At 48.7% G+C, this 15,673-nt stretch overlaps 1 protein-coding gene across 1 annotated transcript; it reads left to right on the forward strand.

Moving 5' to 3' along the window:
- Nucleotides 1-5,113: 5,113 nt before the first annotated feature.
- Hoxa13 (homeobox A13) lies at nt 5,114-8,065 on the forward strand. Its single transcript, XM_005319146.2, has 2 exons — nt 5,114-6,032; nt 6,746-8,065. The coding sequence occupies exons 1-2, from the start codon at nt 5,114-5,116 to the stop codon at nt 6,988-6,990; spliced, it is 1,164 nt and encodes a 387-aa protein (XP_005319203.2). The 3' UTR covers nt 6,991-8,065.
- The last annotated feature ends 7,608 nt before the right edge of the window (nt 8,066-15,673 follow it).

Here is a 15,673-nt window from a genome sequence, read left to right on the forward strand (position 1 = left end):
GGAAGGCGGGTCCTCCTCCTGGAGGTTCTATTAATACCGGGGGAGTTCAGTTCCTTGTACCAACGCACCTTCAGGTCTTTAAGCGGAGGCTATTTCCAGGTTCAACGAGGAGCATGATAATGTAGGGGGCAAGGAGCCCTCCCTCCACCACCACCTGAACCGCCGGCTTCGGAATCACTCCGAGCCAGATCTCAGGGACCCGAGCACTCTCCCCTCACTCCAAATTTGTCAAGTTTGCGCCAACCCTGAGGAGTCCGGGTGCTGCTGGCTGCTACTATGCAGTGGCAGCTATCCACTGGGAGTCTGGGACTCAGGGCTGTTTGTTTTAAGTGAAGAGGTGCTGCCTGTCTCCTTTCTCAAAGGCTCCCTGGACAGGACAGGGCAGTGCTGAAAGTGGTGTCCTTCCTGAAGTGGTCTTTCCTAGTGGCTTTGTGGTCCTGGATGAAACCTCCCATGCACAGGAGAACTGCTCCTTCAAAAACTTGCTTTCCTCAAAATCCACCCTACAAGGGGATCTTAAAGGCAAGGTGGGGTCAGTGTGGGTCTTCCTCAACCACACATTTCCATTTTCAAATGTTAGCATTTGGTAGCCAGGATGGAAAATGACTTCCCATAGTCCAAACCTAGCCCCACAGCCTTGAAATTTCAGGGCCTTATTATTGCTTCAAATGCTCAAAAATCTAGAATAAAGGCTTGAATGACTCACAATGCACCATTTCCCTACCCCATGGCCAGCTTTAGCCCAGGTTTCAGAACCTATATGCCCCTTCCCTTTAAGAAAAGAGGGTACAGCTTCCACCCCAGCGGAGATAGGGCTGAGGATACTCAAAAAGCCAGCATGAACACAGCGGTCCTCTACTTGCTCGCTTCCCAAATGGTGTGCTCTAGGGAGGATTCAGAGGTGCTACCCTGTTTGAGAATTTTCCCCTTCTCAGTCCTTCCTGGCGAGCCTCAGTCCCTCAGTCATTTTTTTTTTTTCTTTCCTTCTGGATCTTTTTTTCTTCCTTTGCCATTATCTCTGCTCTCCCAGTCCCCCTGGGGTGGAAGGGAGAGGGTTAAGATATTCTGCAAAGGCAGCTCGTAAAGCTGCTTGGATACATTAGAAACACATGAATATCCTGAAATACAAAGTGTCTTTAAAACCAACCAAGGAATGTTTATCCTAATGCTGGATAGATGCAAAGAAGTAGTGCCAGGAAGCAGTGCTGACAGCGTCCTCCAAGTTAAAGTGAGAGCAGGTAAATTTCATTTGCAAATGAAAATCAAATTCAATTAAACCTTGGTTACCCTTTGTCCTTTTTTTCTTCCAACCCTGGGAGAGGAGGGTACCCTGTCCCAGGCTGTCATGGAATCCCCCACCCAGAAAAACCTAGCCAAGTCTTTGTCTTCAGGGGGAGGCTCCAGGGAAGCCAAGGCCCGACAGGATGCCCTGGCCCGACCCGGGAGGTAAGAAGCCAAGGCATTTTGGAGCAGGAGAAAGGCTGTGGAAACGCCTTGAACAAAGGTTTTGCTGCTGCTGTGCCCTCAGGTTCTGCCAGCATTGCCCTCTCAGGGCTCTTCCAGAGAAATCTGGGCACATCAGGCAGAGGTTGGAAAATGACCCTAGTCTCTCCAGCCTCCACTCCTGCAGTCCTCTGCTTGACTCTGTTGCTCAACTGGCCACTGCTGCCTGAAAATCCCAGTGGGTGCCTTGGCTTCCACAGCCTAACCCATGGGGTGTCTGAGGATTAAATTGTTAAATTGATGGTACTTCTCTGCAATCTTATAGGAATTCCTGAGCCTGGGGAACCAAAAAAAAAAAAAAAAAAAAAAAAAAAAGGAGGAGTGTGGCTCAGAAAGGTCAGACTCCTCTAGCTGGGCAGACAACCAAATTTTCACCTTACTTTTGAGAAAAGACGAAGAATGCTGGGAAGGTCCACAATCCCTTCCCAAAACATAGTCTGGTCTTCATTGTCCTCTGACCTTTCTTTTTCCACAGCAAGCCATTTTTGTGGCTGCCTGGTGGATTAAGAAACCATATTGAGAACCATTAATGAATCTCATATTCTTCAGTGAAAGACGGAAGAACAGTGATTATTCTTACTTCAAAGTGTGTAGAAATTCTAGAAACTCAGATCCAAAATTATCCACAGAGCTCATTCAAGTTCTCTAAACCATTCCTGCAGATTGATGGCTATAACTCAATATCTAGAAGGACATACAGACATTTAAAAATAGTGAAGGCATGCCAAGACGCCTGGTAGAAAAATCACATCATATATATATCGAGATCCAAGACAAGAAGGGACAAGCAGGCTGCCTCCCTCTAAGTAACCATATCTGGAGAATTTTTTTAAAAATTGATAGGGAGACATAAATCTCAATAATTCTAGCCCCAGGCCCTTGCTTGGAGGGGGTGCCACGTGTGGAAAGCAAAGCAGAATGAATTTGAGAAGCGACCCAAAGCCTTCCTCCCTGCCCCACCAGGCGCTATTGCTCCCAGACAAACCTGCTTGTGGCTCCTCAGAGGACAAGATGAAATCTTGTCTCACCATTTTTGGTGTGGAGGGACCCAGTCGACTTTGGCAGTCTGAAGCTGAGGCCCTTCCTCTGTTCGCTGGTCTCCCGGCTCGGGTGAAGTGGGCGGGGGAGGGAAGAATGTAGAGCTGGCCTTGGCCGATGCGTGCACCAGCAACCGCGCCACGGCCAGAGGTGAGCTGGCACAGGCGCCGGCTGAGGGGGGCTTCCCAAGCTGTGTTTTCGTTTTTCTGGGTCTGGCTGGAAAACAGAATAGACTACGAAACCCCAGCCAAGAGCAGGGCGGAGGAAGAGAAGAAGAGTCCGTAAACACCGCCCCAAAAACTCTACGAAGGCAGAAAAAAAAAAATGCTGAGTAGCCAAACAGAGCCAAAAACTAGAATTCCGGAGTAAAAGGGAATTAAGAATGAGGGGAGATGAGCGGTGGGCCTTTTGCAGCCGCCTTAGTCTCCAAGTGTGCGAGGCAGTTTTCTCACGCTGACTAGACTGCAACTTTCAACTTGACCTTGGCCTCCAGCCGTGTCTGACCCGTATGTAAAACCGCCCTCAAGTCCCTAGGAACTGGGGCCTCGAACCCTACTCTTTTTCTTTGTCACCGTGAGTTTTACAATGCCACTTGGAGAGAGGAAGGGGGTGGGGGATGAGGAAAGGGCCGGAAAGTAACACAAAAATCAAATCTTTACGGAGTCTGGTTCCTTAGTTTGCAAATGACCATTCAGGGAGAAGGTAAACTGGGGGCAAATCAATATTTACCCAGAACTGCTAAAAAGTCAAGAGGGAAAGAAAGCACTGGGTGGGGGGGAGGGGAGGGCTAGGGGGTGTAAGAGAAGGTTTTATTGGGCGACACTTACATTGGTCAGGGCAAGCTTGGAATCTGGGCAGATAAAATCCTAAACCAGCTTCATCAGTCTGGACCATGCAGGAAGCCCAGGGTGCTTGAAGAGCAAAGCAGTGGGGTGGTACATGCAGTGCCCTGAGTTTAGGGAGAGTCTGCAAGCTGGGACCAAAGAGCAGGTCCAAGCCTGGCTGCTCACCAGTAGCCTGAGAAGGAAGGGAGTCCAGTACTCTCCACAGCTTGCATGGTCCCGAATGTGCCCACTTTCATTTTGAATGCCTGTTCCCTTTATGGACAACTGACCAGCTCACAGTCACAAAATCAGAAGTGGAAGTATTTGGCCCCAAAGTGGCAGGATCTTCAAAATCCCTCACTAAAACATGATGACTCCAAGAGGGGTAGTTGCTTTGCTCTGCCAATACCAACATCCACCATGCTCCCAGGAAAGGATTGCATTTCCTAGGCACAAAGGAAAGACTTCTAGGTTAGTTCTTGGGCACTGGGCACCCTCTGCAGGTTGGAGCACCAACTTGGTGGGGAAGGCATTGAAGCAACCCCTTTCTCTTCCCAAACAGAATGAAATTGTGGGATCCCAGATGCCAAAAGTCAGGTCCACCCCAGGCTCTATGCAGCAGATTGCTGAGGCCCCAGATCTGAGGCTGGAGTTCCAGTCAACAGCCCAGCTGGAGCCTTGTCCTCCAAAGCCCCTTCCAGGAAAAGCCAGCAGAACTGGTGGGACAGGAGCACGGTGAATGGTGATCTTTCCATCTCTGTCTCTGAAGAAGGAGGAAGAATTTTACTGGGTCAGAGTGAGAAACAGACTATATTCCTAAGTGTGAAGGCGACTGTGTGCACGTGTGTGTGTGTGTGTGTGTGTGTGTGTGTGTGTGTGTGTGACTGTAGGGTATCATAAGTTGTTCAGAGTCTGTGGGCCTAAATGTAAGTGTATAAAATTGCCCACTGACATAGGTACAAGGAAGGGAAAGGAGCTCCTAAATGCAGTCCAAGTTTTCCAGTGGAATGTCCTGGGATCCATGAGCCAGGCCTTTCCGAAACAACCAACAAGCAGCAAACGCCCTGTCCCTGTTCCCCTGGAAAGAGAGCCAAATTGAGAATGTGACATTGGCGAAGCCAAAATTCGCACAGTAGACCTAGGGTCTCCCTGCTTAAAGATACCTAGAAAGAGAACCTCCCAAAGGCCCCAAGAAATACCCAGCTTGAGCTGGGCTGATCCCATCCTCCCCATTCTCTCATCCCTGGCCATTGCTGGATTTACCTGACCAGTCCCCACGGCCTCAGGTCGCAACCCAACTGCTTGCCCACGTCCCCTCCCCGACTCTTGCGCTGAGCTGGTCCTCACTGGGATAAGGGAAGGGAAGGGGGGATGCGAAAGTCACGCCCTTCCCTTCCTGTCCCACCCGCCGGGTTTTCTATACCCCACCCGCCTGCGTCCCCCTCCTCTCCCTTGGGTGTGCGCGGCGCGGCCGCGCGGCTAGTGCTAGTGCTGGCGCTGGTGACGGCGCGGGCGGCGGCGGGGACCGCGGGTGCCCAGAGCGGAGCTGGGGCTGGAGCCGCCCGCTTTGCATACGCCGTGGGCGGAGCGGGGGGGGGGGGCCGGGCCAATGGGCGGCCGCCTGGCGCGACCCCGCGGGGCGCGATCCGCCCCCCTCGCTCGGGCCCCGGTCCCGCGCCGCGCGCTCTTCACTTCTTGGGGGCTTTTTAAAACAGCGCCACTGGGGTCTTCTCCATGCGGCTCGGGCTATGACAGCCTCCGTGCTCCTCCACCCCCGCTGGATCGAGCCCACCGTCATGTTTCTCTACGACAACGGCGGCGGCCTGGTGGCCGACGAGCTCAACAAGAACATGGAAGGGGCGGCGGCGGCGGCAGCAGCGGCGGCCGCGGCAGCGGCGGCCGGGGCCGGGGGCGGGGGCTTCCCCCACCCTGCGGCTGCGGCCGCGGGGGGCAACTTTTCGGTGGCGGCGGCGGCCGCGGCAGCCGCGGCGGCCGCGGCCAACCAATGCCGCAACCTGATGGCGCACCCCGCGCCCCTGGCGCCGGGCGCCGCGGCCGCCTATAGCAGCGCGCCGGGGGAGGCGCCCCCGTCGGCCGCCGCTGCCGCTGCCGCCGCCGCCGCGGCCGCCGCAGCCGCAGCCGCCGCGTCGTCCTCGGGAGGGCCGGGCCCGGCGGGCCCGGCGGGTGCCGAGGCCGCCAAGCAATGCAGCCCCTGCTCGGCGGCGGCGCAGAGCTCGTCCGGGCCAGCGGCGCTGCCCTATGGCTATTTCGGCAGCGGCTACTACCCGTGCGCCCGCATGGGCCCGCACCCCAACGCCATCAAGTCGTGTGCGCAGCCCGCCTCGGCCGCCGCCGCTGCCTTCGCGGACAAGTACATGGATACTGCCGGCCCCGCGGCCGAGGAGTTCAGCTCCCGCGCTAAGGAGTTCGCCTTCTACCACCAGGGCTACGCAGCCGGGCCTTACCACCACCATCAGCCCGTGCCTGGCTACCTGGATATGCCGGTGGTGCCGGGTCTCGGGGGCCCCGGCGAATCGCGCCACGAGCCCCTGGGTCTTCCCATGGAAAGCTACCAGCCCTGGGCGCTGCCCAACGGCTGGAACGGCCAAATGTACTGCCCCAAAGAGCAGGCGCAGCCTCCCCACCTCTGGAAATCCACACTGCCCGGTAAATGGCGCCCCCTTTGCAACCCCGGTCTTCCGGCTCTGCTCTAGATTCTCCTCAGCTCATGCCCGGGGTCACCCGAGTGCCCCTCTGATCTTTCCTTGGCCTGCCCTAGCGGCGCTGCACCCCCTGGGAGACTGACCCCGGCTGACTGGCGCTGTCCGCACCGCCCTAAGTTGAACTGGCCCTGCTTGGGTAAGGGGTGCTGGGAGGGAGCTTGTGGGGACCCCGGCTACCTTCCTTCTCCCTCTGCGCCCCGCCCTCTCCAACCCTTGACAAGAACTTAAGAATGAGAAATTGACCTGATATTCGGTTCATCAAATTGCCACTGTTCCTTATCGGAGGAGTAACCTTACTTGTAGAAGCACTGAGTGCTGGGACTCAGAGCAAACTGAGCGGAATCAGGCACATGAGTGTTGTTACTCTGAGTCGGGCGCTAAGGTGTGGGCCGCTGGGCTAAGCGATTGAGGGAAAACACGCTCTGCGTGTGCAGGATAACCCCATTGGGGTGGTCACTGGAGCTTTGGGAGATTTCATTTCAGTGCAAAACTAACCATCCTCCCGGCCAACCCCCAGGCTTTGGCGTAAGGCCGGATTGTACAGCTCGTGGCAAAGCGCAGCCGGGCACTGCAAGGCGGGTGGCTCAGATCGAGGTGTCTTCTGTGTCTGGCCCAGGTCTGATCCCTGTGTAACTTGCCTTCTCCCCTGTATTCCAGACGTGGTCTCCCATCCCTCGGATGCCAGCTCCTATAGGAGGGGGAGAAAGAAGCGCGTGCCTTATACTAAGGTGCAATTAAAAGAACTCGAACGGGAATACGCCACGAACAAATTCATAACCAAGGACAAACGGAGGAGGATATCAGCCACGACGAACCTCTCCGAGCGGCAGGTTACAATCTGGTTCCAGAACAGAAGGGTCAAAGAGAAAAAAGTCATCAATAAATTGAAGACCACTAGTTAATGGATTAAAAAGTGGAGCACAGGGCAACTTGAAGAAATGCTTCAGAACTGATTGTTTTTGCCCAGCTAATGGTAATAATGCTTAATAATAATTGAAGAATTGGAAAGAGAGACACTGGCATTTTGCTGTCTTAAGTGGGAATTTCTTTTTAATGGAATCTACAACTTTTAAAAAACTTTTTAAGATGGTAAAGACTGACAGTTCTCCCGCCAACAGACCGTTAAATGACAAATTCTAGAGTCAAACGTCAACCCCTAAATACGAAATTTCAGATAAGTTACGCACTTACTAAAATCTTGTAAGTATTTATGTGACCGTTATATTTTAGGACACTGTGTTAGATGGTAATGATTTGAAAGTTGGTTACAAAAGCAAGAGTCTGTTGTAAACATCTGCTTGTTCTTCTTAGGTCGCCATTCCCTTTGCATGTTAAGTGCCTGCTCAGGTAAATCTTAGTGAAATTCCTACCATTGTATGTTCTGAAAAATGTTTCATATATAGGTTTAAAGCAAAAAAGAGAAGGTACTGAAATAATGGTCTTTAACTATTTACTATGAAGGGAGAAAGGAGAGAAAACTCTTCCGAGGATCATTTGTCTTGATAGTAAATACAGCCTTTAATTCTTTGAGGCTAGAAGGAAACACCAGATTGGTAATGTCCTTCTAATAATAGCAAGCATATTTCTGATTGGACTACCACAATATCAGAGATTTTCCAAAGAATTGAGTATTTTTTAAATGTTTAAATTACCAGATGATCCGCAGGGTTGACATTATGTTAGATCTCCCAGAAAGTCCTACCCAAACATGAAGGATTTCAGTTTGAATGCAATTCCTTTTTTTTTTTAAATTTAATTGGCATTTTCCAATATTTTCTAAACGTTTTGCTGGATAAATCATTTTTTTATTTTTAGAAAACTCTGAATGGAAATCCATTCCCCTGAAATATTTAGATGTCTACATTCTGTATTTTGATCTATTAAGGTGTTAGTATTTTCCTTGTTTATTGTGTTATGAGACTTCATTAGAAAGTTTAGGGATTCATCTTCACTGCACATTTTAAACCAAGCAGTTATTTCAACCAGCACATTCGTTTTGTTCATATTCACTATAAAATGCTATCTTGTAAATAAAGACATTCAGCACACTGTGAAAAAATGTATTTGTGCACCTGCTTTTTAAATATTTCTACTAAAAAATTAGACTTGTACATAGTAATATAGTGGTATTGATTCTATTAATAAAATAGTCACTGCCATTAAAATCTGAAGGAAAAACTCATTACTTTCCTGTGCTAAATGCGCACTTCACCGAAAGGGAAAGGTTTGTATCATACAAGCCAAGGACCATTCATGTCTATTAATTCAGCTTTTTTTTTTTTTTTTTTTGCTACAATTTTTTTAAGAAAAGAGGAAAATTCCTCTTAGCCAAAATCTTAAGTGTTCAAGGAGATGAAAGTGTTGCTTATTCTGAAAAGGATAGAAGAGAAAGGAGGAAGAGATAGTACAAATTCCCAAGTTCCCTGTGAAAAATGAAAACCAGTTGTTTTGTACCAGCAGTGCCTAGGCTATCGTATTTTAAAATCTGCTCTTGGATTTGAATGTGTCTGAAAGGGCAGGTTTTGATATTTGTTGAAATGACAGGACTAGGTAAGGCCTTAAACCTTGACCTTGACAAAAAAAGACAATTTGTGACCTTGACTTTTGACAGCTCATGAATTGGCCTAGGTTGGATTAGTAGATCAAGGGCGCCACCTCGTGTTGACAAGCCTTCTTGTAATTCTTCAACTTTAAGGAAATCAAAACTTCTTACCTCCTTGACTTGTTGTTTTAGAGATTTAACACTCATTCATTTGGCTCCAGGTGGAGTAGATTTGAATATATGTAAATTATACATGTGACTGTATATATGTGAATATATCATATGTGTGTATACATGTATACATTTGCATATCAGTGCTTGTGTGTGCTTGTATATATAATTGTAGAATCTGTACAGATATAATAACATTAATTGCTGATGACCCAAGACAATGTAACTTAAAGTGATTTCTAGAGTTCAGGTACAAAATGTTTGTTACATGATGAAGTTTTGTTCATTTTTTTTAATGGCCAAGTTTGATTTGTCTTCACAGCAGCTCAATCAGATTTCTGAAAATCCATTTTAAAGCTGTACATTTTTGTTACAGTTCAAGAGGTGTTCTTAAATAACCATTTTTTTTCCTGGCCCTCGCCCTCCAAGGTGGTCTCCCACCCTAATTAGAGCTATTGGGGAGTCTTTACGGCAAATAAAAAGTTTCGAATGCCTTGCTAACTCTAGAGTTCTAGAGTTACATTTCAGAAATTCAAAGAAATCCACCTCTCAAGAGGTCATTAAGGAGATCTTATAAATATCTCATATCTACAAAATGACCATAATATGGAGGCAGAAGAAGAGTTATCCTGAATAGCTCAGAGCTGAGTGCTGCTCCAGGGTGGTGTGCAATCTTATATTGATGCTTACAAATCTTCCATTTGATTTGTGGGAGAAATAAATATGTTTAATATTAACAACCACCATCAAAACTATAATAATAATATTATTATAGCATTATATCTACTGTTTATTGACCCCTAATTACACATCAAGTGCTGTGTTCAGAGTCATAAATAATACATATGTGTGTTTATATATTTAATATACACATAAGTTAATTTTTTGTCAAATCTACACATATATTGAAACGTTGGTGGAACCAGCAGCCTTGGGATGCAAAATTTTCAGATGCTGATTAATTTTACCTTTATGTTAGAGGAGAGTAATAGTGAGTGGAAGAACCAGATTCATAATGATGGAAAATGATATTGGTTGATTACAAACATGGCTGCTGTAAACCTCTATTCCCATTCCTGAAGACTGAAAGCTTTAGAAATGAGGAGTTATGGAAAGAATCTGAAAGCTTTAAAGAAAAAAAAAAGGGATGGTTCTGAGACATATATTGAATGGTCTCATGAAGTGCAATCGTATTTGGCTGCCCGGAGGATTTTCACTCCACTTGTGGAAACAAATGAAAATGCTGCTGCAGATCCACCTCCTCACGTCTTATTCCACAATTCCATTTCTAAATGAGCTACAATCAAGCCAAAGTAATGACTTTCTCCCAAAATGTTTAAAGTGGTGGAAAATCCCCTCAAAGCTGGATCAAACAGTGTTCTTATGAACAGCTCCAAAGGGGGCTCTCCTGTTGATGGAGGATATTTTTCCTTAGATGTAAGGAATATTTTGAGCCTCAGGCCTAGGAAAGAGGCCAACAACATCTCCTCAGCCGGAATACTGCCCCTTTCAAAAGCCACCACCACCACTGCAGGAACCCTGGGTAAAGTAGTACCCTTCTTTTTCTTTGTCCATTTTTTGAAACTGTAATGACAGAAGATATGTCAGAGTGGGTCCCCCCTTCTAAAATGGTTATTTGGGGCGGGGGATGTGGCTCGGCGGTAGCGCGCTCGACTGGCATGCGTGCGGGCCCGGGTTCGATCCTCAGCACCACGTCCCAACAAAGATGTTGTGTCTGCCGAGAACTAAGAAATAAATATTAAAAATTCTCTCTCTCTCTCTCTCTCCTCTCTCTTTTTAAAAAAAAAAAAAAAAAAAAAAAAAAAAAAAAAAAAAAAAAAAAAAAAATAAAATGGTTATTTATAGTGTTGATCTTACCTAACTTCCTTCTTATTTAAAATATTCATGAATCTACCAGATAAGCTTAGGTGGGCATGGATTTTGATGGCTCCTTAATGCCTAAATAGCACTCAGCCTAAGACCTTTAGAACAAAGACAACCAGGAGGACACCAGCCTCCTTTTGCATCATAGGAATAATAATGTCAGACACTAACCCATAGAAGGTATTAATGAAAACCTGATCTGAGTTATTTGTTTCTAAAAAGAAAATTCTTACTGAAAAAAAAATTTACAAATATGAGACTTTTTTAAAAAAAAACCCTTAGTTTTCCGATAAGCTCTTCATATCAAATTTATTAAGTTATTCTAAGTGGATGATTATAAAATGTCCCTGGGTGTTTCACCACAATTTATGTCTGATGTAGAACTGAAGCCATCCAATTAAATTGTTCTTGTAATAGAAAAGGAAAGAAAAAAAATTAAGGAGTAAAGGAAAATTGTTCTTTTTTAAAATTCAATTTAATTGAAATAGTTTCATAGAAATTCACCATAAGGCAGTGAAATTCAGCTGACAGTGATACATTTGTGTGCGAGTACTTAACGACCAAATTTCACCATATAACAGATATGTGCAGATTACTCTGTTGTGTGTGTTTGGACGGTTGGGTGAGGATGCGGCATCTCTTCCTCTGCGAATTCCCCAGTTCAGGAATGGAGACAGAGGTTGCCCAGGACTACTAATCCCTAAACCCTTTTGGTTCAGAGGCGCCCTTCTGGACTCCCGGACCTCTACGAAGGAGACGCTGGAGACGCTAGCGGATTCTGATTTATGGGCATACCTTTAAACTTGATCGAATGCGTGTCAACAGCCCAAGACCTGCAGAATCAGAGAAATGTGCAGCGAGTTGCTCGCGTCCCATTTTTCATAAGCAAAGATGTAGCCTTATCCGAAAGGCCTGGGGAGATTTATTCCTAGGTTTTAAGACAGGCATGCTAATTCAGTTTTTATCTGCTCAGTCGCGCGGTAAATAAGAGCCAGTTGCCTTCTTTATGAAAATATCCACTCAATCCTCACGCATCTAACCAGCACCGACGAATGCCTGAGAGATGCTTGATATTTTAAATTTTATTTTAAAGAAAAAAAAAAGACGCTGGTACAGAAAAATTCCTCGGTGAAAGCCGCCAGGGCCTTGCCACAGTTGATTTTTATTTCTGAAGGGTTCTATCGCGCCGCTAAAGAGCTGGATCCACCCGGCAGAAATCATTACAACGGGTGTCAGGTTTTCAAACCTTTGGTAGAGGTTGTGTGGCCGCGCGAGGCCTCCTCCAGTGCAGGGGTGTGGACAAGTGGGAGAAGCCCCGCTGTGGACTCAAGAGAGAGGCCTGGTGTTGTTGTACCCGTCGGGACAGAGGCCCCAAGTTCTCCACGCTTCCACATGAACCCCCTACTCAAAATGGAGGCTCCAACCCTTACTGAACCTCCTGTACTCCGACGGCTCTCGGGCGAGCCAGAGACGCGCGGCAGGAACCGAGGCAGAGGTCTGGACAGTGGAACCCGAGGCCCGCTGGACTTTGGAGGGCCGGGGACCCGCTCGCTCGGTGAGTCTCCCCCAAAGCTGCTCGCTGACGTCACTGCAGGCCAAGCTGGCCCCGCGGAGCTCTGTATTTAGCTATTTGATGAGGACAAGCCGATTCAAATGAATGTTTTGTGCGGGTGCCCCCTTCTCCGCCCCGCCCCTCCCTCCCCAAGAGAATAATCGGGTATTTAATCTCTCCTGGTCTTAATTCTTGGCAGCGTGGAAGGTGGTTTGCAACGGGAAATAAAACTTGACAGGAGCATTTTCTCTAAAAGGGGTTTTCAGACGGGCTGAAAAGAAACCGTGTTTTTCTCTACCAAATACTTCCGCTTTCTGAGCCCGGAGTTGAGCGGTGCGAGGAGATCCGAGGGAGCCAAGCGCCAGCTGGGCACTTAGGCCATGTTTTGGACGCGAGCTGCCGAATCCCGGCGCTCCAGACAGTCGCTTTCTCCACCTGGGCGTGGAAGCGCCTGGGGCCTCGCTGCGCCCAGCGCATCTGCCAGGTCGGGCTCTGTGGGCCCCGGCGCCGCCCCGCAGCCTGACGCCAGGACCCGGAGCACCCGGCCTTAGCACAGGCGGGGGCCGGGGTTGGCATCGAGCGTAGTACCCAAGCGCTGGCTGAGGGTACCTGGGATCAGGCGAGAGAAGAGGGCCCTGGAGAGAGTGTAGCTTTAGCTCTGCGCCTTCTGACCTGGGGGGATTGGGACTAGAGCTCCCAAGGGAGGTGGTGAGAGCAGCGCTGGGGGCTTTGTTTCTCCGCCGCCGCCGAAGGCCTGGGAACACTGCACAAAATGGAGGGGGGTAAGGGGGTGAGCTGCGCAGCATGCGTGGGTTGTCTGGGCTGCTATTGGGTGAAAGAGGCTGGAGACAGCCGCGTCCCCCTCCCGGCGGCACAGAGAGCTCTCTCCTCTCTCCATAAAGGTCAAGTCCTCGGCGCCACTGCCGCCTCCATGGTCAGGGCCGGTGGCGGTAGCTCCCGACCGCAGCCGCAATTTCAGGAAGGCGCAGATGTACAATTGGCGGGGTCATCATTCCTGCTGCAAGTGGGTTCTGATACCTTGGGTTCCAGCACTGGAGCAGTATTCTTTCTTGATTTCCAACGCCCTTACTCCTAGCCCTATTGGAAAGGAGTCCCCGGGAACAGGGATGACCCAGGCTATGTCCTCGTCCCGGAAGAGCGGGATCTTCCCCAGCCCAGAAGACTTCGGAACCGGCAGAGCCCTACCTGGGGCAAGAGGGAGCACCTGCAAGCCTAAGGAGCAGATGTGACTGGGATGGAATTCTGGGTCCGGTAGGAACAAGTGGCCTACAAGACCAGCGGCCTAGTGCAGGATAGGAAAGCAAAGACCCTGCTAAGGTCCCGGAGTCCAGGCCCTTCATCACGGTATGGCAGACCTTTGGGGACCCTCTATGCTCTTCTGCCAGAAATCTGCACCGAGGAGGACTCTGCCGATGTAAAGATTTCAGATTCCTGGACCCCAAGAAGCTTTCACTATGCTATGCAAGGAGGGGAGCCCTTTAATGCCCTGCCCATAGCCTTTCTGCTGTAGGTCAGTGCTTCTGGCTCAGCAGCAAACATCTTGAGCCTATTCTGCTTCTGTGGCTATCACTCCAGATGAACCAAAGAGGACCTACAAATGATTTTTTTTTTTAAAGACTGAAAAGCTGGGCTTTACCCCGGGGTTGCAAAGGCAGGGTTGGGTCTGGGGTGGGGATAGGGTGGAGATATATAGCAGAAGGGATTCCATGGCAGAACTGCCTGGCAGTGTGGGTAACGAAGGCTCCTTGGGCAGGGGTAGATAGGAGCAGAGGCTCTTTTCAAGCATGGAGTATGAGCCACCAACAGCACTGAGTAGAAATGGAGCTTGGGGTAAGTTGGGATCCTGTGAGCCATGGCCTTGGGAACTAAGACCAGGACATAGAGCCAACCTTCTGGTTGGACTGCCCTCTTTTGTCATCCTATTGCAGGTACATTCAGCAGGAGAAACCCGTTTGGGCCGAAACTGCAGGGAAAATAGACGGCAGACACTGAGAACCAGGGCTTTGTGCTTTAATTTTCCCCATCAACTTGTTCCTGCTCTGTAGGAAAAAATAAATAAAATCTTCTCTAATGAGTTGGCAACAGTAAAAATAAAAATAGTTCTCAAAGGTAGTAACCCTCCCTTCTCCCATCAGTTTGAGACCCACTAAACTAAATGATAACCAGATTGCTCGGGCATTTGAGACACTCAGCTGAACCCTGTGCTCTACCCCCCAGTGGCCAGAGGAAGAATATGGACTTCTTCAGGTATTGAGGGGCACTGGAGGATGATTCTACCCATTGGTTAGACCAAAAACCAACTATGAGGTCAAGTTCAAGGCACTATCTGTTCCTGTGCTTTAGGGAAGAGTAAGAGAATTTAAGGGGAGGGTTGGTGCCTTGACAAAGGGACAAATTAATCCCTGCCTTCACCTTAGAGTAACAGAAGTGTTCCCATGATTTTTTTATTGAAGCAAAAATGGTAGATTGACCATGATCTTCCGATAAACCATTCCCTCAGAACAAATACTTAGAAATCTCTTGGGCCATTCCATTCAATCCATCTCCCTAGCCCACTACCAAGGACAGTAACCCCAAGGACACCTCCTACTTGGAAGAAAAGATTCTCCAAATAGAGGCCTGGCCCTCAGTCCTGTCTAGAGCTCTGTGGCCATTTCCACCTTCATCCTCCTGGCTGCTTCTTGCACCTGTGTGCAATATGGTCACCAGGGTAGCAATAATCTTCTCTTCAGCTTTTTCAAAACAGTCAACATTTGGGACAAGAGAAAGTAAGAGCTTATGTCAGCAAGAAGAGGCAAAATATTATAGGTGCCCTAAGAAATCCATTGAGAAACAACTGTAGACAATTAGGAATGAGATTTGGTCTGACAAAGGTGTCCAACCCTTCCCAGGTCAGCTACTATTGGAGATTGCCGAGGCCAGAAAAGCAGGAGCTGGGTCCCCAGAAGAAAAGTGTTGGTGAAGGAGGGAGCGAGAAAAAGAAAGCAGACATAGTAGGGATTTGGGATGGAGTAGCCCAAAGAAGGAGGTGAGAGACCCAGTACAGATCTGGAAAGGGGAGGTGGGAAATCTAATAGACCCCTCTCTCTATGCCTGCATACTAAGTGCCATCCAGTGGCATCTTAGCTCTTGCACCAGCCTAGAAAACACATCAGAAAAAAAGCAGGAGAACTGAGAAGGGAAGACTGGCTGGAAAGAGGCAGGATAGGAGAGGAGCTAGCAGGAACTGCAAGAGAACAGGACCAGACTGAGAAGGAATGTGTTGAGTGGGGGCAGCTTGGTTTGACATTCACACTGTGGATCCTATGGACCACTCGCTTGCATCCAAAGGGCTGCAAGTATAGGCACTTGGAGACTTCAGATTTTCAGAGTCAGGGGACAGGGAGCGTCCCAAGCCAGGGAGCATCCCAAGCCA

The sequence above is a fragment of the Ictidomys tridecemlineatus genome, chromosome 2, assembly GCF_052094955.1.
Source record: "Ictidomys tridecemlineatus isolate mIctTri1 chromosome 2, mIctTri1.hap1, whole genome shotgun sequence".
NCBI classification, from domain to species: domain Eukaryota; kingdom Metazoa; phylum Chordata; class Mammalia; order Rodentia; family Sciuridae; genus Ictidomys; species Ictidomys tridecemlineatus.

Excerpts from the sequence above, each read along its gene's own strand:
- Hoxa13 (XM_005319146.2), top strand. The coding sequence starts at position 5,114 with ATGACAGCCTCCGTGCTCCTCCACCCCCGCTGGATCGAGCCCACCGTC. Across the intron at positions 6,033-6,745 it reads CTGGAAATCCACACTGCCCG|ACGTGGTCTCCCATCCCTCG; the intron begins GTAAATGGCGCC and ends CCTGTATTCCAG.